We start from the raw sequence: 21,512 nt of genomic DNA, 5'->3' as shown, positions 1-21,512 counted from the left end.
CTTTCCTGTTGTTAACGGGGAGCAAAAAGATCTGCCGTCGACCTCAGTTTTGCCGTCCAGGGCAGGGCAGGGCAGGACAGGGCTTTGTGCTCCTCCTGAGGCGAGCAGCCCGCCTCTCTGGGGCAATTCAGGCCTGAGCCCGAGGCGGGTGGCGGGGCGGCTGTCAATCATTCCAGTGACGAATCTCCAAAGCCTTTGCCGCGGCGGGCACTTAAATAGATGGCGAGCCGCTCGCGGGCCCGCAGCCGGCGGAGAGAGGCAGCTGGTGGCCGGCCCGTCCTTGCTCTCTCGCGCCCTCTACCGGGAGGAGAGGCTGCCGCTCGGCGCACGTTTGCTCACACAAAAGACCGACTCTCCTCGCTCTCGCTCTCGGAGGCTCCTCGGGCATCGGAAGGGCTGCCGCACGCATCCTGATGAATCTCACCGCGGAGCAGCACCGCGTGCGGCTGAACGATGGGAACAGTATCCCTCTCATCGGGCTTGGCACCTATGCTGATCCCAAAAAGGTAACCGCCCGGGGCTCCTCTGGGGCATGACCCTCACTCAACCCACTGGTGGGATTTTCCTGCTTGGAATCAGCGCATTCCCCTCCACCGCCCTCGAATGGAAGCAGGTCTGGACTGGGGGTTCCTTGTCTGCAAAGCGATCCTGGGCGTGCTTACGCAGAAGGAGAGCCCCACAAGCCTGAATGGGGGGTTTTAAATGTGGGTTGGAATGTACTTTGTGAAAGTAAAATCTGATCAGCCTGCTCAGTCTCTGTGGCCTTTGACCGAAGCTCACTGGGCAGGAATCAATGCAATCCAAGCTGAAGCGTGTGCGTTTTCCCCGCCTGATGATCATGCACGTTGCATAAAGTAATCCTTCTGAGTTCAACGGGATTCCTTTCCCATTTGTGCGTCATTGTTTTATTTGCTCCTTACCTTTCTTCCCTTTATAAAGCTCGAGACAGAGGATGAGGGATTCGTTCAGACCCTGATCAGAGGCAGAGGTTGCTTCAGTTTCAGCAAAGTGGCTGCATCCTGGTCCTGCCACAAGATTATAGGGAGCCCAGCAGGTAGAGGGGGCTGCGAGTGTATTCAGGAGTGTTAAGGTGGGCCTTGGCTAGCCAAAGTACACGCATAGCTCTCTCTTGTGGAAATCAAGGCACCATCAACTTTGTATGGATGAAAAGAGCAAGCGTCCAGTAGCACCTATAAGACTGACTAAATGTGTGGTAGGGTATGTGCGTTCGTGAGTCACAGCTCACTTCTTCAGATTTCGCGCATACCCGACCACACATTTTGTTAGTCTTATAGGTGCTATTGAACGCTTGCTCTTTTCTACTGCTACAGACAGTCTAACACGGCTACCCATCTTGATCTTTGTACAGATGGATGACTTTCTACCCATAGTGTTGAGAGCGAAGCTGGAAAGGAGATTGCAGGTTTAACATTTTGCTCTTGTACCTGAGCAAGTCTGTTAACAATAGGGCGTGGTGGAAATCTTTCATTCATAGGGTCGCCATAGGTCTGAGGCAGCTTGACGGCACATAACCCACCTCTTCTGACTGTAGTGGTGTAGATCTTCAGATTGCAGTAGCGAATACATGGAGAACTTCCTCCACCAATTATTATTGGCGTCTTGCCCAGAAGAGCTCCCGATTGCCACCCGTTATGCCTTTGGAAACATGTCCACAAGATGTTAGTTGTGTCTCTGCCTTGGGAACTGTTGCCATGTCATGACTAAGCTCCCTACAACAGCATTCCTTGGAAGTAAGTCCCATTGGAAAGAAGGGGACTTGCTTCCGAACAAGCATGTGCCCCAGAACCAGCTGTGCGTGTGCCTTCGGTTTCAGAATCTCTCTTGAACTAATTACAAGGGAGAATCACTCCTGGCTGCTCCTTATGTATTGCCATATCAAAAAGAGTCCAGTAGCACCTTTAAGACTAACCAATTTTATTGTAGCATAAGCTTTCGAGAATCAAGTTCTCTTCGTCAGATGCATGATACAGAGACTGGTCAAATACAGAAGAGGAGGGAAAGAAGGGGAGGAGAGAGAAGAGGCAATTAGGGGGGGAAACCAAAACATTCCTTTGCTAGTATATGTAAACATCTCCTTTTGGTGTGTGGATCAGTTGGCTTCAAAGGAGTTTGCCCTGTTAGTTTGTAGCAGCCAAACAGCTAGACCATCCAATTCCAATGCAGTATGAGCCTTCAATAACCACAGCTCTCCTTGCCAGATGCATCTGACAGAGATCTGTGGTCTCTTTGTCACTTGTAGTTCTGCTCTAGCATCCTAGTCTTGCAGCTTTCGGGGACCACAGATGACATGGCAGCTCTCGTAGGTACAAGGGTAATTAATTTCTGACGGATTACTTGGCACAGGTTGTGATGGGCAGCTAAATGTTGCACCAGTGAACAATAGCACAGCCAAGGCAACAATGAGACGATTCCGTTTGGGATGTTTGATCGGTGATGGTGAGCAAGTCACTCACCTTGTCACCAAGTGACAGACAATCATGCATGAACCAGTTTCTCTGTTCGCTTGTGAGGATGCTCTTGGAGACATGCGAATCAGTGTTATGTCTCTTCCAGGTTGCAGATTTTATTTGTTCTCCGAGAACAAACAAAGTGCTTTGCTTCTTGGCTTGACCTCCTGCCAAAACAAAGTGAATGGATGGAGGTGGTCTGGTAGCAGGGTGGAGGGATTGCCTTTCTGTTTGTCTAAAGGAGGGAAATGTATGCCTTTGTTCCTGGAGGTTATGAACTCCCCTTTTTTAAAGAAGGGAATGAGTTGCCGCTGCCACCCGCACCCCCATCTTGCTCCTATGCCCTTAACAGCATGGACGGATGAAACTTCTCTCATCACTTGATCTCTATGGCTAGAAATAATAACACTTGATAATGTTAGGTGCACTAGGCTGCTGCTAAAGGCAACCTGACTTATCATGACTTCTTGAGCACGGCAAGATGTGCCCATCACACACTCTGCCACAGATTAAAGTGCACCGGCTTCTTGAAACTGCTAGCATCTTAAGTAGCAGGAAAGAAATCAGACTATTTCCCTTTCAGCCAAACACAATTCGAGAGCCGGACAATTGTGACTTGCCTGCTACAACAACGAAAAGCTTCTTGAGCAGCAGCTGCACATATACCTTACCCCCACCCCCCGCTTCAATAATCAGAAAAGGCATCCATATGGACCCCATTCTCTGGCTGGCAGCCAGCCTGCTATTGATTTTAGTTATAAGATGTGAAACTGGGAAGGAATCTGAGAAGCAACTCGGCTGTTTCCGTATCATCAGCGTCTGTGGTTTAGCTAGTGTTCCTCGAAATCTGGACTGCAGTCACAGAGTTGTAAAGTGCAGAGAAGCTGAAACGTGATTATAAATCAACCTTCTTGCACAGGCATTGGATCAATTCAGACCCCCGGATACGAGAGCTTAGGGTTGCCTTTGTGCTTTTATCACACACGGGTACCAAGAGCAGGAGAAGACCGTAAGGCTCTTGGACGGCCTCATGTGAACTTGGCCTCAAGGCTGAGACTTCTACAGGGATACATACGGCAGGCAAGAGACTGTTGGGTCAGAAGATTTGCTTCACCCATCAGTCCTGCTGCCCTGAGCAAATATAAAAGGTGGATAAATTGTGCTTGGCCAAACGTACAGCTGGCGCAGATGCTTTCAAAGGAATGTTCCTGCAACAAAAGATGGGATTCCAATACCCCGATTCCCAGGGCTCCTGGGATCTCCGAATGCCAGAACCAACCACTGGAAGAGTTCCAAGCATCTGTGTGCCCTTCAGTGTGTCACCTGCTTGCATGCTTTATCCCCTTTTGCTGATTTATAATCCATTGCAGCATACCTGATGCTTCCAATCCACTCTAAGCCATGTTTGGGTCAAGCTAATGAGACAGACGATTCATGTACCTTTTGAGTGTACACCTGTTCACACATAGAGCAATGAGTGGGGTTAGTTGTCTTTTAATACAGAAAATGAGGATAAAGGAGAGGAGGGGAACAAAACCCTGCCTCCTCCCTCCCTGGATGTACTTTTCATTTTAAACATAGGTCAGAATGCCAGTGTGGTATACTGGTTAGAGTTCTTGGACTAGGCTCCCATACGCTTCATCTTCCATATCTAAGGTCCCCAGCCCCTGCTTTACATGTCAACAGGTAGGTGTAATAAATACATGTCAATATCCACTTGGCATGTCTGTTTTGGCCCTAATGCCAGGTCTATGTATGCCAGAAGGGAAGTGGGGGGGGGGCTTTCTCCGGTAGAGTGAACTAGCAGCAACAGAAAAATACGGAGAAGAAATCACCACCAGTCATCTAATGGTAATGTACAAATATATATATTCAATCTAATGTGTCTCATGAAATATGTCCAGATTAACATACAAAAATTCAAATGTATTAAGCAGCAAAATACATAACACTTCCATCCAAAAATATATATAAATATACAAAGTATCCAACAGTGAAGGTGTACGCAGGCATCCACAAATTAAGCAATGTAAAGGTGCAACAATATGAAGGTGCACATAGGCACTCAAAGGAAGTCCAAGAACGTAGGCATCCACAAATTAAGCAATGTAAAGGTGCACACAGGCACTCAAAATACTCAACTCAAGTGCACGCAGGCACTGTAACACCAGTATGAGGGTGCACGCAGGCACTCCAAATGGAATCTAGGTGCTCAGGAGCAAATGCTACTCCAACCCAAGGCGGTGAAAACGTCCAGAAAGATGACACTAAATATACCAATAATATTTATAATATTTATACAGTCTGTTATACTATATAAATATTATTGGTATATTTTGTGTCATCTTTAAACAGATATGAGAATTGAATGCCTATGAAGAAGTGGTTTCCCCATGAAACGGGTATATTTAACTTATGCTGGCAAATCCCGTAGGCGTGGCAGACGTGGCTTTGGATAATTTCTCCTACAGCTACCACACAGCCTCATATCTGATTTTTGTGGACGTTTTCACCGCCTTGGGTTGGAGTTGCTCTAGCATTTGCTCCTGAGCACCTAGATTCCATTTGGAGTGCCTGCGTGCACCCTCATACTGGTGTTACAGTGCCTGCGTGCACTTGAGTTGAGTATTTTGAGTGCCTGTGTGCACCTTTACATTGCTTAATTTGTGGATGCCTACGTTCTTGGACTTCCTTTGAGTGCCTATGTGCACCTTTGTATCGTTGCACCTTTACATTGCTTAATTTGTGGATGCCTGCGTGCACCTTCACTGTTGGATACTTTGTATATTTATATATATATATTGGATGGAAGTGTTATGTATTTTGCTGCTTAATACATTTGAATTTTTGTATGTTAATCTGGACATATTTCATGAGACACATTAGATTGAATATATATTTTTGTACATTACCGTTAGATGACTGGTGGTGATTTCTTCTCCGTATTTTTCTGTTGCTGCTAGGTCTATGTATGCAGCAGAGATGGAAGAATGCACTGTGTCGCTTTGGGTTGCAGGTAGGGAGGTTTAAAGACCGCCCCCCTCACCTGCAAGCACACAACAAATGCTCTAGAGAGAAGGTCTGGACCAATCCTGTGCCTTCTGTGTTTGTTGGTCTTCTGTTTGCAAGAAGTGAGAGTATTCTGAAAGATGTGGTTCTTCTCTCAGCTGTAGTGGGAAGCTGTAATCATCTCATTTGGTGTACATAATACCAAGCCTTACAGTCAGACGTGCATGGAAGTATACCTAGTACTGCAAGAATATGCGTGGTGAGAGCCAGTATGCTGCAGTGGTTACGGTACTGGATTAGGATCTAGAAGCCCAACAGTGACCTTGGGCCAGTCACAAACACTCAGCCAAACCTCCTTCTCAGGGTTGTTGTGCAAGTAAAACAGAGCAGGAGAGAATGATGTCAGGTGTTTTGGGTCCCATTGGGTAGAAAAGTGGGGTAAAAATGAAGTCAATAAATACATGGGTGGAGAATGAATGAGCCACCCTTTGAACTGGACTTCCTTGTTTATGTATCCTGTTAAAGATCTGTTGGTTGGATTAGGGTCTGGGAGACCCAGGTTCAAATCCCCACTCCACGATAAAGCTTGCTGGGTGACCTTTGGCCAGTCATGTGCTTTCAGCCTAATGTATCTTGCAGAGTTATTGTGAACATAAAACAGGGAAAAGGAGAACTATGTCTGCCAACCTGAATTCCTTGGAGGAAACAGGGGACATAATTGTGATAGATGATTTTAAAATACTCACTCTCTTCTGTTTTGATCCAAATCCCTTTCAGCAGATAGACTAGCAGTAACAATGTAAGTGTACTGGAGCATTTGCCAGGACACACTTCTGGCTAAATGATCAAAGAAAAATCCACTTGAATGAATACCTTGGAAGCTGAACAAGAAAGAGAGCCAACTTCCGTTTATTCTAGAGAGGTGGTTGCATTGGTCTGTTAACGGAAAACAAAAAGGCATCTTGTGGCAGACTTATTGTGGTACACGTCTTCATGGACTACAGTCCAAATCATTGGAGGCAAGTGAGCCCAGTGAACAAAATCTTATAAATCTGTCATTCTTGTATCTGAGGTACCACAAGACTTTCTTACTATAAAGTTTCACTAAGAAGAATGCAAAGTGGCCAACTCTGATTTGGCCCCTTTCAACCACTGCACCACCAAGCCAAGAAATGGCAGTATCAGATCCCTCCATCAATGGCAAAGAGGGGGACCTGTTGGGCTTCAGCACAGCAGACGGATGTTTGATTTTGGTTTAGTTCCTCTGTTGCCCTTTCTCTGGGTAGATCAGTTTAAGAAAAAAATGTAATAGAAGAATGTTGGGTTACTGTGTCATGAAAATGATCGCATGCCACTTTAACCCTTGGCTGTTAAACACCATCCCAAGCAAGAAGATATTAAAATATTTAGTCTTGGACAGACCTCCAAGTGAAGGGTGTCCTATTGAGAGTTTATCTCTCTGTGCTCTGGCTGATTAAACGGGATTGCACCATCTGTGAGCCAAGATGGCATTCCAGGGTGGATGGTTGAAACAAGCATCGCTCCTTGTAAGATGTATATTAGATAGACCAATGATGATGCTATGGCAGCTATATAATTTTTTTACGTCAATGAGTATGGATTTTCCTCTTGCTTATAGCCGTGCCAACAAAGACTGCATTCGCTGACTTCTCTGCCACAGAACCTCTGTCAGGACTGCCACTGGCACCCCTGTATATCCCCTTTTATGGAGGGCAGTTTCTCCTAGACCTCTTCCAATGCCTTTAACAGAACAAAAAAAAACACATTAGGCATGGCAAAAGATGCTTCTTCACTGCATTATGAATGGCTGTTACTTGAAAGAAACTGTTACTAAGTTCAGTGAAGCCTCCACTCATACCATCATGTCCACTCATACCTCATCATGCCCATCTTCATTTCAGAAGTGAAGTGGTTGGCAACTAGAGAGAACTTTTCTAGCACTGAAATGCTCTTCCCCTGGAAGCTTGTCAGGCGCATGCTCTGATGTGTTTCAAGGTTCAATTTGCTTGGGATTTAACTTGAGGTCTTTGCTCCCTATCATTTCTACTGCCTGTTTTTATTGCCTTGTTGTTGATTTTAGTGTTATTTGGTTTGTCTCTTTCTATGTATAATTTGATTATGCCTTGGTTTTTATTGGTTTGTGGGGGGGGGGGGGTTGCTGCTGCTGCTGCTACTTCTGTTGCTGCATTGTTGGGTGCGATTTCTATTTTGTGCTATTTTGTGCTTATTTTATGATTTATCACTACTGTTTATCTTAAATTGCTATTCATTGTTTTATCATTTAAAGTGTTTTTAGGATGTTGTAAGCCATCTCAAGTTTGCCAGAGAGGTGGCCAAAGAATAACCCAACTGAAAGAGGCCTTGAGCACTGCAGTTTTTAAAAAGAGGGTTCTGACCAGCCCAGATACTGACCAGCAGAGATCAGTTCCTATGTGGGAAGAGGTTTAGGGAAGCATTTCCCCCGTAAGGAATAGTACTTTTATCTGCTGAGCTTCATTAACAGGAAGAGAGGGAGATACGAACCTGAGGTTCAGGGTGGTGGAAGGAAGAATTTCTCATATTGTATTCATCAGGGCTTTTTTTTCTGGGAGAAGAGGTGGTGGAACTCAGTGGGTTGCCAGAACAGGGGGCAGCTCCTGGCAGGAGGTGGTGCCCCTGGTACCACATGCGCATGTGCAAAGTGTGCGCATGCTCCCAGGACCACACAATGATGTCACTTTGGGTCAGCTGGGACAAGGGGGGAGTTTTTTAAAGTTTAAATCACTCTTGGCGAAAATGATCACATGGCCGGTGGCCCTGCCCCCTGATCTCCAGACAGAGGGGAGTTTAGATTGCCCTCCACACCACTCCAGCAGTGCGGCCATGTGAACGGCCATGTGAATGGCCATGAAAACGGCCATGTGACCATTTTCAAGAGGTGCTGGAACTCCATTCCACTGCGTTCCAGCTGAAAAAAAGCCCTGGTATTTATACTGGAAATGTCATGCAGGGGTAGTAAATGGAAAGTTTAAGCCACTTCTTCGTGTATGAACAAGAAAAATAGGATTCAGTGTCTGGAACCTGAGAATCTTTGTATAGTCTAAACCAGCCCCTTAAACTGAGAAGGGGCTTATACACAAATAGTTCTTGACAGATGTTTACCTATCCACCTCTTAAAAAGCAATAATGGAAATTCTTCATCAGATATAAACCCACTTTAAATCAGCGAAAAGGGCTTGTATTGGGAAATACTTTCTTAAAATTTAACTCATCTCTCCAATTGAAATTAGACTATCATTTCCCACTCCCCAAAGTAAAATTTGTGCTTTTAATAGCAGCACAACAGACAGATTTTCCATGTATACAGCTGTTTTAATCACTTTGTGGAAGAACTGCATCAGTTGGATTCCTGCCTGTCAAAGTTCCATCTGTGGATAAGTAGCAACCTAAATAAACTCTTTGCTATTGAAGAAAACCTCTACTCATTTTCATGAGAGCCTCTCAATTACCAGGACTCTGAGGTGTGTCACTCAAATTTAATTTGGTTTAACATGCTTGATTCATTTTAAAGCTTATTTTGTGGTACTCTTAAACCTTCATCTTGCTTTGAAATCTCATTTATGAAAGTAGAATTTCTCAAAATTACATAATTGTGCAGAAAGTTAGCCAATGGCATTTTCCTGGCTGGCAGGTCAGTGATGCGGAAAGTTTTCATATCAAGCAGCTATTAAAGGCATAGGAGCCTTGCCAAAACAGGGTTGGCAGCATCATTGGCTTGTATGAGTTACTGTTTGAGGCATCTGAAGATTTTCTCTTGTATTATGGTGCTTAGGTGAAAAAAATTGGAAAAAATAACGGATATTATCTTTACCATTCAGGGGTCGAACAGAAACCTTAATGCTTTGGTTTCCAAGTGTATGAATTTAGCAAAATTGGTATTTGGGTAAGGAATGGAGATTGTTTAGATTCCAGGGAGGAGATCCAAAATTTTGCTGGTTGAAATTCTAATATTATGAACGAGCTAAGATGTTAAAAGCAGGCAGCCTTTTCAGGAGGGGAGGGGGGAAAGAGCAAATTGTCTGAACTGGAATGTGACTTTGCAACATGAGTCCTGAAAGAGGCCCATTCTAGTACTTCGGGGAGAATGTGAACAGTCGCTTAGGGATATGTCCAGATGTACACAATCTTGAGCAGCAACAGTCCCATGGAATTGCATGTGACACATTTTAACCAAACATATGGCATTTTTAAAATGGTGGCCAGACTGCCTAAAGTGTGGGGGGAGAGGCAAGACAGGCTGCTGAAGGTTACTAGCAGTTCAATCCTAAACACAGTTACACGCTTGTAAGTCCATTGAACTCAATAGGCTTAGATGGGTGTAACTCAATTTAGGATTACATTGTTGGTCTGTAAACTTGATTGTGAGGTGATGATAGGTGGTAAGCCTGGCTGAAGGTGCAGAAGAAAACTGCAGTGACCTGTAGGATATGCCTGGATACACTCTGGATTCTGTTGGGACAACACCCATCTCTGATTCTCCCCGGTCTAAGGCAGAGGTCCATTTAGCTCTTGAACTGAAGCCTCATCTGGGGGCCCTTAACTCTATAAAGCTGTCACTTGGGGGAGGGGCTCTATGTGGCTAGTGTGCATGCACAGAGAGTAGATGTGCCCTGCCAACCACTTTTTCTTTTGCATGCTCAGAGAATTAGCAGGATGGCAAGGTACTCAGTGGTAGAGAGGATTTCTTCCACGACTCTTTATTCCTCACTCTGGCTTATTCCTCTCTCTGGTGTACCTCCTGATGCTTGGTATGTGGTTCCTAACACCAGCTCCCATGGCCCTGGCCTTCACTCTTGTGAAATCATAACTCTGTGTCCCTTCTTCCAGCCTGTCATACGCTGGCAGCTCAGGGGGTCCGCAGGTCCCGGGTCAGAAAAGATTAAGCCCACTGGTATAAGGGGAAAACGTAATTTCAGTCAAGATGCTAAACTAGAGAAACATATGCACTATCCTCATACGAGAGCTTGCTCCAGCCTTCTTTTGTCCCATGCCACCTCTTTCTCATGTCCTTAGCACTTTTGCCTATTGTATCACTTCCCTTTAGCCAACCTGTCCTTTGGTTAGCTTCCCCACCGTCCGGCATTTGTGACCGTCACTTCCTGTGAACAAAACCAAGTATGAGGCCTTTCACTCCTGGTCTCTTCTGTCCTCCCTCTCTCCCTTCCCTCCATTCATCTAGTTCTTTACGGCACTTCACTGCCTGTTCCGCCCTCTGAGCTTTTATATCACCTGCAATCACATCCACTGACCTCGCAGTACTCTTTCGCTACCTTTTCCTTATAAAGTTCCTTCTACTCCTAGGGTTTGAGGTGAGAACTTCTCAGAGATAGGTTGACCTTTCGCACAGTTGGACTGTAGTGAATATTCTATTGCTGATAACTTCTCTCAGAAGATACCAGCTCAGATGATGGATGCCAGGGGCTAATTCTGTTGAAAATTAATCACATAGTGTTATCAGGTTTGGCTAGAAGGCCTGAAGCCAAAGAACTGGCTGTTTAGTTCAACCTGGTATGTGAAATTTAATTCCTTCCTTCTCTACCACTGCATTCTGGCCCATTAGTCAGTGCATGCATTGACCACTTTTTGACCATAACTGGTCCCCAAGACAGTTCACAATACAACTTACAATCACAATAACAGAAAATGAAAAATCTTAACACGATTCACAATATCTAAGAAGCCACATTTTATCATGCAGTGCCAATATAATTCCCCATAACAGCTCTTTGGTCTAAGTCCAGCACCCTCTGAAATGGGTGGATCTTTAAGCTGCCCTGGAAGGCCTCAGGGATGTGGTCATGCTCAGCTGCTTGGAGAAGGCATCCCATAGGTGGAGGCAACAACAGAAAAGGCCTCCCCCATTTCTCCATTAGTGTCTCAAGGTCTCAGTGCTTCAGTGAAGGTAAAAACCATATTTGGCAATCTTCCCTTTGTCAGTATATAAGCCAAGAATCCACATCCTTTGGCCACCCTGACACCTGCCTAGCCTCCCTAGCCTGCTTCTCCTTGATACCCTCTGTAGCACACAGTCATACTTTGTTTCTGATGCTTCTTCAAAGTCCCCCATCTGATTAGCTACATTTTGTTTCAGTTCTTTGACTTCACTGTCCTTCTCCTCAAACAACCCCCTCTTGTCTCAGGTTCCTCTTTCCTAGGCCATCCCCTCTACTGCCCCCGTCCCTCCATCTCCTTAATTACCCTCTATCCTGTGCCGTCTTTCAGTAATCAACTTGCCCCTGTGTGAGGGTTTATTTATTTTATTTGGTTTATACCCTGCCCTCCCAGCTACTTTTCCTTGTCTCACAGAAATCAGACTGCTTAATTCTTTGAGTGAAGAAAATGTTCCATGCCATCACACCAGCTCAGCAAATCTATGGCTGCTTCCACACATGTTGGATAATCCACTTTCAGTACTCTTTAGTGAACATTTGGAACAGCTTTTCCATGTGTGGAACAAAAAATCCACTTCCAAAGGATTGCTGAAGTGCATTGAAAGTGCATTATTTAACGTGTGTGGAAATGGCCTATATCAGAGGCTCCGCTATCACTCCACAAGTATAACACAATTTAGATGGTATCCTTTTTAATACTCTCGAAGAGTACCCCTCCTCCTGAGAGAGAAAATACTGGCAAAGAAATGTAAAGCACTCTTGCCTTTAGATAGGAAGCACTCATGTTCTGCTGGAAGCCTTCAAAGAGATTCTGGAGTGGGCAGCCATGTGTTAAGAATGCTCTAGTTTGGGGTTTCTTACACTGAGCAGGGGTGGGTTGGACTAGATGGCCTAGGCCATGACGACTCTTCCATCTCTAGGCTCCTAGGAGTACACCTCATCAGTAAGGAATGCTCAACAGGCTTGCAAGACTTCTTGTTCACTCGGTCTAAATGTTGGAAATTAATAGTGGCAGAGTAAATAGCACAGCAGAAATAAGTAGCACAAATGTGTGTGTTTTAGCTTCTAGAAAAGGAGTTGACTACATATTTGGTTTTTAAAAAGCCACATTGGTTAGAAAATAAAGAATAGCATACCTAGCTTCTACATCTCTGCATCTTGATGTTCTAAAAGCCACAGCTGAACTGTGATGGCATCCTGAGTACCTGCTGGAATGTCAATTGTGCCCCAATAAAACTGATCAGCCAATAATCAACCCTAACTCCCTTCATTAAGCATGCAACTCTCCTTTTTCCTGGTGGGAAGAAGTTCTCAACCCTTAATTGGTCCTACGCAAACTAGTTATCTCTAGCTAAACACAAACAACAGATTAACTCTTTCATGACTGAAGGGATGGCACTTGCTAACATCCCAACACAAACTAGTCATGTTGGGCATCTCCAGGTTCACCCTGGGGATAGACCCCAACTTTAAAGAGTGAATTCTCATGTGGGAACTCCTTTAAACTGTATCATAGGGACCCACAGGGACTTGCACAAGAAGAAGCATGATAGAAAATGCTGTATAAATAAAAATGCAAATTCTTGGCCAAGTTCCAAGAGTTTACATATCTTGTTTTCATCTCTTTTCCACATCTTCTTTTCCAGCTGTAGTCTGAAGCACACAGCTGGCTAGTGAATCTTGCTGATGGAGCTCTCACAGTTAAAAACAGCGTCGACAGAACTTGCACCTAGCTTTTGGGGCTAAAACATTGTCTTAATATTCGGTCATGCATACTTCTTCCATGAACACTTGCAGAGTGGGTCTGGGGACTGGGGTTGGAAGCAGCAGCAGAAAGCCACCTCTGCTGCATTTGGCAAAAGAGAAGAAAAAAGCTCAGGTGGCCAAAGAGTATTTTGGCATCCTCACATATAGTTAGCATGCACCCATGCGGTAAGTTTCAGGCTGCACATAGAAGCTAGCATGTTGGGAAGTGGCTAGCAAAGAACTCTGTTGCTTGACATTTTAGTTTTCTGCATTCAGGGTATCTATTTATATGTGACACTCCTCAGCAACCCAGTACAGGCCAGACCAAGCTTTATAGGATTCCTAGGAGCCCACCAGTGTCGTGCGAACTCCTGGGTGTTTGCCCTGTTGCTTGCCGATCCACTAGTGATCGGAAGGAGGCAGCAAGCCCCCCAGAGGTCACCTGCCACTAACAGGCACCCTGGGAACACACATGGCATGCACACTCCAGGGAGTATGTGTGACAATGTCACTTCCAGAAGTGATGCCATCGTGCCAGCCATGGGAGCGCTTCCACGCTTTGTTTGGCAAATAGGCCAAGTTGACCCTGCACAGAGTGCAGAAGCACTCCTGTGGCCAGTGCGATGACGTTACTTCCAGAAGTAACATCATCACGTAAGCACTGGAGCTCGTGTGCAAAGATGGGGCGCCCAAAAACACGAGGTCAACACTGGAAACTTCTAATCTACAAAGAATGGAGTGGAGGAGTTGATCCATATTGGGGTTGTGGCAAGGGTTTTAACCCTTTCCTCTATCACGTTTTTGTAATCTTGGTCACTCAATCTGGGGCTCTTGACCCTGTCGGGGCAGGGGGGGGGAATACCATATAGACATAGGTATATTTTACCTTGCAAAAACAAGATGGGCAAAGGATTAAAAATCCCAAATCTTGATTGAGACTCCCCAGCATCTGCTATTTATAGTTTTAAAATTTCTGAAGATTTATTTGCAGATGACTTGTATACCCCCATCAACTCCACATGGAGCCACCTTATACTGAGTGAGATCATTGGTTTACCATGATCAGAAGAATTATCTACTCTGACTGGCAGCAGTTGTCCAGGGTTTCTGGTCTTTGACATCACATAGTTATCTGATCCTTTTAACCAGACACAGGCAAGCAAAGCAGATGCTCTGTCACTAAGCCACAGCCCCTCATCAAAGTATGTCCTACTTTCTTTCCGAGGAGCCTGGAACGTGCTCCTGTGACTGCCCCATGGCTGTTCAGAGATGTGTGCTGGAGCTGAAGGGTCTAACATAGGTGGTGGACAGGGCTTTTTTTCTGGGAAAACAGGTGGTGGAACTCAGTGGGTTGCCCTCGGAGAAAATGGTCACATGGCTGGTGGCCCCGCCCCCTGATCTCCAGACAGAGGGGAGTTTAGATTGCCCTTCGTGCCGCTTGGTGGCGCGGAGGGCAATCTAAACTTCCCTCTGTCTGGAGATCAGGGGGCGGGGCCACCAGCCATGTGACCATTTTCAAGAGGTTCCGGAACTCCATTCCCCCGCGTTCCCCCTGAAAAAAAGCCCTGGTGGTGGACAAATGTTCTCTAAAATACTCAAAGTATGTCATCAACCATATGCAGGAGTGGGCTTTTGAACTCTTCCTAGTGTTAGGGCATTCTCTTGTACCTACATGTTCAAGTGAAGAAGTAGAGTGTTTAGGAGCCTTCCATTGCTAGAAAAAAGGAAACCAAGGGCTCAAAATCATAAGGCATAAATAGAGATCAAAGTCTGCCTAGGTTTTCTGGAAATTCTAGTGGATCTGGGCCTCATTTTGTATTAAGTGTTCCCAGGTGTTTGACTTTGTATGCAAAGGATTGTGGCTTCAGGTGAGGTATTAAGAGTCAAAAGGCCAAAGAAAGGACTTCTTTCATGAAGAACCCTTAAGAATAAAGCTGAAGGTTGAGAGGCAGGAAAGAATAAAATTATAAGTAGATGATATATGACAAAAATAAGCTTTTGTTAAAGGAGGATTGGGCAAAATTCTAGATCTTACAGTCAAGCTAAAGGTAGGTAAAGGTAGTCCTCTGTACAAGTATCGAGTCATTACTGACCCATGTGGGGACATCGCATCACAACGTTTTCTTGGCAGACTTTTTGTTACAGGGTGGTTTGCCATTGCCTTCCCCAGTCATCTACACTTTACCCCCAGGCTACTAACATTTAAATGACTCACTGATGGAATTTAAGAACATTTGTAGGCATGTACAGTTTTATTCCTCATCTGTGTTTCTGTACAGCTATGATGTGGTGAAATCAGTTGTCCTTTTAGCAAAGAGAGTGGTTCTGTGAATGCTGCAGCAGAAGCCCCCCCCCTCTCCCACCATGTATCTCAGTTACAGAATATCTCATTTGAACGCAGAAAATCCGAGCTTCAGTCTCCAGAATGTATAGTTAAAAGGAATAGGCAGAGGGTGATATGAAAAACTTCCACCTGAGACCCTTCCCTAAAGCCTTACAAAAGTCTTGGACCATTAACTGCCACCAACTACTGCATATATTCTAAGTATGTCCCTGGTGCACCCTGGCAATGTCCTGATGTAACTTCTGGGTACGCAGGGAGTGACGTCGATACAACATACCCCCTCCTATTTCTTGCCTTTCCCTCTCACCAGCTGATTGGCTGTGGGAAGACCCTGCAGACAGTGGGGGAATCCCCTCTGCCAGCAGGGGAATGGCAAGCTTACTTTGAGTAAACACAGTAGTACTATTTAGGCAACTATTGAGAGTTATTTTAAGTCTCTTACATAAGGAATAAAAGAAATTTTAATATCACGAGGGCACAAATGTTAATAGTATGACTACAGCAGCTGAATCATGAATAGGCTGGACAGTAAATCCACAGGCAGTTTTATACTCTTACATTGATTAATTAAAAAACAGATGCTAAAATCCTGGCAAGTTCCTTAAAGTTTACAGGCCTTAGTCCTTTACCTGCAAACATTGGCCATCGTCACATGGGCATCTGTTCCGTTAAATTTACAGCATATAGCGTCATCGCTGATATCGGCACAGTAACGTTTCTTTGGGTCACCTCACGTTTCTTTGCGCTCCCAGCTGTCCACAACTAAGCGCTCTGTTCCGTTCTCTCTAATGGGCGCAGAAGCAGCTCCTCCCCCCCTTTTTAAATTTTTTTTGGCGTTTAATTCCGCTATAACGGAATGACATTAGTTTCCTAATCTACTGCTGTTTCCTGAATAATCTGAAATCCGTGTGCACAACTGAAGTTGTTGTCAGCTGGATGAGGCTGCAGTCTTCCGCGCCCAAGATCCTCTCGGTAACGCAAAACTGAAAGCGGAAGTCAGATAGAACAGTTGCGGAGTTTAAAATTTTCCCACGCAAAAAAATAAAGGCATTTTATCGCTATAACATTGTAATTAAAAAAAACCCCAGAAAATGACTGAACACGGCCATTTTTAGCGAGGTGTGGTTTTGGGTTAAAATAAAAATTTCTCTAATGGTAATTCAGTCATTTTTACTTGTTTTCTTCAGCAGAAAATTTTCATTGTGTGATGTCGTTATAGCGATATAAGGACATTATTACCAAAAAAAAAGGGGGAGTCGTGGGAGAAATGGATTCTGGGACTGAGGAGAGAAAAAAAGGGTGGGCCTATGGCGTGGCGAGGCAAAAAACATTGATGTGAGGCATTCACACTGAGGCGCAAAATAGCGTGACTATCGAGCACAAAGCAGAAGAGAGAAAATCGCATCAGTGTTGGAATAAGGTGGGTGTTTGCTGGGAAATTGCGCCATTTTCGCGCTAAATAGAAGCCTGTGTGACGACGGCCATTTTGATGTGCCTCATCCTGCTACCCAGGGAAAAACTGCATATCCAGCTATGCTAGCTGTCTCTCTAAAAAATCTACACACTCAACAAAATTAAAGAAACTTTTACTCAGATTAAGTTAACATTTTACAGAGAGAGAAAAACGTGGACCAAATTGAATCATTGTGGAATATTTGTATATCTCTGTTTGAATGCAATTTATAGAAATTGTAGCACATAATTTGTAGAATTTATGATTTTGTGTTATTCAATAGTTAGTGTCTATTTGTATGTTATGCGTGTCTGTTGATTTTTTAAAAAAAATCTACAAGTTTATCCATTATGAGCACTCTTCACATAAACCATCTTCCCCAGCTAGTTCCCAAGAAAGCCAGATTAATTCTGTTCAAGTGAATTTAAATCTCTTTGTTTGGATTGGCTGGTAGTAACGTCTTTTTAACCATTGGAAGAGTTAAAAACCCCAAGGATAATGAGAAATTCCAGATCATTCACCTGTGAACTTCTGGTCCAACCATTTAATAGTGATGATGATAGGCAAATGGTAACGGAGCCATCAGAGTATGCAAGTAAAGAACTCCTACAGAGGGTGTTGAGTGCAAAGCAAACTACACATTTATATATGTCAGTAAGGCAGTTCTCAATTAAACAAAGAGGCTTTGGCCAGACTTTAAACTGGAGTCTGAAACATGCCCAAGTTTAGAAGGGAAGTCTCTGAAACTGGTTTCCTTCTGCTACAAGTGCATAATTGATAGTATTAATGATTGCATATGAACATCAGAACTCCTTATAACCAATGTTCTCTGTAAAGATGCATGTTCTCTAGCTTTCACAAAATATATGGCTGGCTCAAGGTCATGCAGCAAGCTTCCATGGCAAAGTTGGAATTCAAACCTAGTTCTACCAGCTCCTAGTCCAACACTCTAACCAGTACTCCATACCAGGTATTTATGGAATAACCTTGCTGGATAGATTCATTAAGTATTAGCATCAAACTAGTTTTGGCACCAGGTTAATTCATTGCTCCACAAGGCTAAGTGGTTAATCTCTCTATTGTTTTGACTAGAGAACATCATTCATTTATTCTGGGTGAGCAATATACACCTTAACAGATACAATATGTGGAAACTTTGGCCGTTTCCACACGTCTTTAACTAGCACAAAACTCACGGAACGAGGGCCACATGGCACAATGATGTGATGTCAGAAATCGCGCCAGGAAGACACCCTCATTCCGTGAGTTTTGCACTAGGCAAAGACACGTGGGGATGGCCTTTATGTTTTCCACCAGTGCAGAAACTATCATGCCTTTTAAAAACTTATAAAAGGCTTTCTAAACTTTCTAAAACTTATTAAAAGCTATATTTTCTTTGAAAAGAAATCTCGATTTGAATCTATCTAGTTGCTTAATTTTTTACATCTTCTGCTTGTGTGAGACAAGAAGATACTTCAGGGAGAGGAGTTTGGAAGGAAGGAAGGAAATCCCTCAGTTGCTAAAGAAATGTCAAATATCTGGCTCCATGGAGATGGATTTATTTGCAATGCCAATGCCAGACTCTTATAGGTGGAGCTCATGCAAAGCTCCCTTGGTGAATCCCCTTAATATGAAAAGGGAGTGGTCTGCAAACAGCAAATTTGTTCATGTTGCCTTTGCTTTGTAGGTGGGGGCCCACGCTGCTTACAAAGTGTTCATATAGTGGGAGCTGCTTACAAAGTGTTCGTATAAAGTGTTCGTATAGTGGGAGGTGGGTTGTCTTTGCCACTCTGAAGTCCCCAGCAGGGCCGGTTCCAGGTTTTCATTGGCCTTGAGTGACAATGTAATCAGGCCAGCTTTCCGTTTGGTATAACCCCTTTCTCCTTTACCCACATCCCTTCCATGTGCCCCCTCCCCTTTGGATCTACCTTTTCTTTTTTTACCCACCCCCTTTTTCATTGCAATTTGCTTACTCTGGTATGTTAGACATCATACACAATGCTGCTTTCTTGGTTACTATTTTATTTTATTTACTGTTATATGATTTTATTGTATTTTATTTATTTCATTTATACCCTGCCTTTCTCCCCAGTGGGACCCAAACTGGCTTACGTTCTTTCTCCTCCATTTCACCCTCACAACGCCCCTGTGAGATGGGTTATGCTGAGTGTGTGATTGTTCTAAGATCATAGTGAATTTCCATGGCAGAATAGGGATTCGAACCCGGGTCTTCCAGATCCTAGTCCAACACTCGAACCACTACACAACACTGGCTTTGTATCAAAGCAGAGAGAAGACAATATGCCTTCCATGATTTTATTTGGAGGGCTTTTCAATAAAATTGGTGTGTGGCCTCTGCCCGGCCAAAACTGTCTACAGCATGCACCCACTCATACAAAATTCCAGTTGTGTAAAGAGCAAGCCCCAAAGAACACATGAGCAAATGCACTTTTTTCTAGAACAATGACTTCTCCAGTGGCACTACTAGCATAGCATTGGCCACAAATATTAGTCATCAACAGTCATTACTTTTCTACCACCCTGACAAGCACAGTGCTTGCAGGACCCTTTCCTGTAGTGTCTGTGACATGCCAAATTTTAAAAATATCTCGTGGATTCCCACCAAATTGCTATTAACAGATAGAGGTGTAGTGTGTGTGATTAGAGTGGTCAAATTGTCCTTTGGCACCTTGCTGAGAGCTTAGCAGATGTTTGATTTTTCAAATAATCCATCTTCATAAAGTAATAAAGTTGACATTCTCCACTTTACTGCAGTCTGAAGTTTATAAGTTTTGAGAAAAGAAAAACAATTATTTCACAGCAGGGGTGGGCCTCGGCATCTGTCCCCCCTGAATAATAAACAATGTGCTGCCAAGTTGCAACCAATTCATGGGGAGATGGTCAAGACAAGAGACATTCAGAGGTAGTTTGTCGTTGCCTTCTCTGTATAACAACCCTGAACTTCCTTGGCCAGCTCCCATCCAAGTACTAACCTGGGCCTTCTTGGCATAGCAACCCTGGACTTCCTTGGTCAGCGCCTATCCAAGTACTAACCAGGGCCAACCTTGCTTAGCTTCCCAGGATATGCAGTACTATCCCCAGTAAACATTTGGCTTTGCTACCCTGTGGAGTCAGCTCTCAGTCTGGACCTGGACAAAATCCCATTAACCTAATAGCTTCCCCACCCCTCTCTAAAGACTGGCCTTAGACAACTGAAATTCTGCCTGCTCACAAGTAAGGAGAGCAAATGAACTTCTTATTAAATTAGTATTATCTTTCCCAGAAAGGTACAGAGTGTCCTTGGAACAGCAGAGTTTGCAGTTTTGAACTAGCAGGAGAAAAATAACCCCTGGACTCAGAGCCAAAAACAATAATAAAGATGATTCCCTCTTGGTACCCTTGGCTAAATCCTAGAAAGCAACATGTCTGGCATGTATCACCAATGCTGTATTTGTAAGTGTCAGATCAGCAAAGCAATTGCAATGCTGCATAAACTTCAAGATGCGTTGTGGCCATTTGGGGGGCAGGTTTGTCAACTGACCATTGAAAAATAGAGCTCTGGCCATAGTTATGTTTGCTTTTAGGACCACTGCCAGGAAAACAAGGGGTGAGGCAACCCACTACAGCTTGTGTGTGTGTGTTTTAAGCAGCAGACTTTCTGTTGCAACTTTTGCAGTGAGCCGCTTTCCACAGATGGTCCCAAACCACTGACTAGGGTTGCCAGCTCCAGGTTAGAAAATTCCAGGGGATTTGGGGATGAAGCCTGGAGAGGACAGGGCTTGGGAAGGGGAGGACCTCAGCAGGGTAGAATACTAAAGCAGCCATCATCTTCAGGGAACTGATCACTAGGGTCTGGAGATCAGTTGTAGTTCCAGGAGATCTCCAGCCACCACCCGGAGGCTGGCTACCCTGCCACTGACTCTTCCTTCATGGATCCCTCCTTGACCCCTTTCTGGGACCTGGACCTCATCCAAAGATTTTTGTTCTCAAATATCATTTTTTAAAATATTTTGAAGGGTGGTGACCTGATTTGGGGGGAGAAGGGGTAATAGACTGAGTGGTAGCACACATCCTCTGGTTTGCCCAAGGTCCTGGTGCCTAAGGTACTTAGCCTAAGAATAGATCACTGTCTCATTGCATAGAAAGCCACTGCAAGTTACAATAGTATTGGACTCAATAGAGAAGAAACAGTTTCATTCAATATAAGGCAGCTTTATGTCTCCTACCCTGTTAAGAGGCAAGTGGGTTGCATCCTGTTGCTTGAAGCATGATATTATCTGCCATTTGTTTATTTAAAACATTTGTATTCTTGGATATGCAATCTGAAACTGCCCACTCTCTTTTATCAGATGTTTCTGATCTCTGTTAGTGCTTGAAGAGAAAGTCTGTGTATTTTACTTTCTAACTGATTGCTAATGGCATTTCTCAAGGAAACCTGCTGGTGTTTCTTGCTTCCTTAAGCAGTAGGTGCAGTTGTTGTTTTTCCCCAAAAAACCCATGCGCCACACAACATTTCTTTTACCAGATGGCAGTTCCAAGAA

At 44.2% G+C, this 21,512-nt stretch overlaps 1 protein-coding gene across 1 annotated transcript in view; it reads left to right on the top strand.

Annotated features, from left to right (window-relative positions):
• Positions 1-254: 254 nt before the first annotated feature.
• The window catches only part of AKR1D1 (aldo-keto reductase family 1 member D1), a 63,713-nt gene continuing 42,455 nt past the window's right edge, over positions 255-21,512 (top strand). Inside the window, exon 1 of the mRNA XM_054989249.1 lies at positions 255-506. Within this exon, the coding sequence (XP_054845224.1) occupies positions 414-506 (93 nt within the window). The 5' untranslated portion in view covers positions 255-413. The remainder of the gene's footprint in view (positions 507-21,512) is intronic.

The sequence above is a fragment of the Eublepharis macularius genome, chromosome 9, assembly GCF_028583425.1.
Source record: "Eublepharis macularius isolate TG4126 chromosome 9, MPM_Emac_v1.0, whole genome shotgun sequence".
Taxonomy (NCBI): Eukaryota; Metazoa; Chordata; class Lepidosauria; order Squamata; family Eublepharidae; genus Eublepharis; species Eublepharis macularius.
Note: the sequence above shows the minus strand (reverse complement) of the source record. Positions and strands in the feature narration are given on the sequence as shown.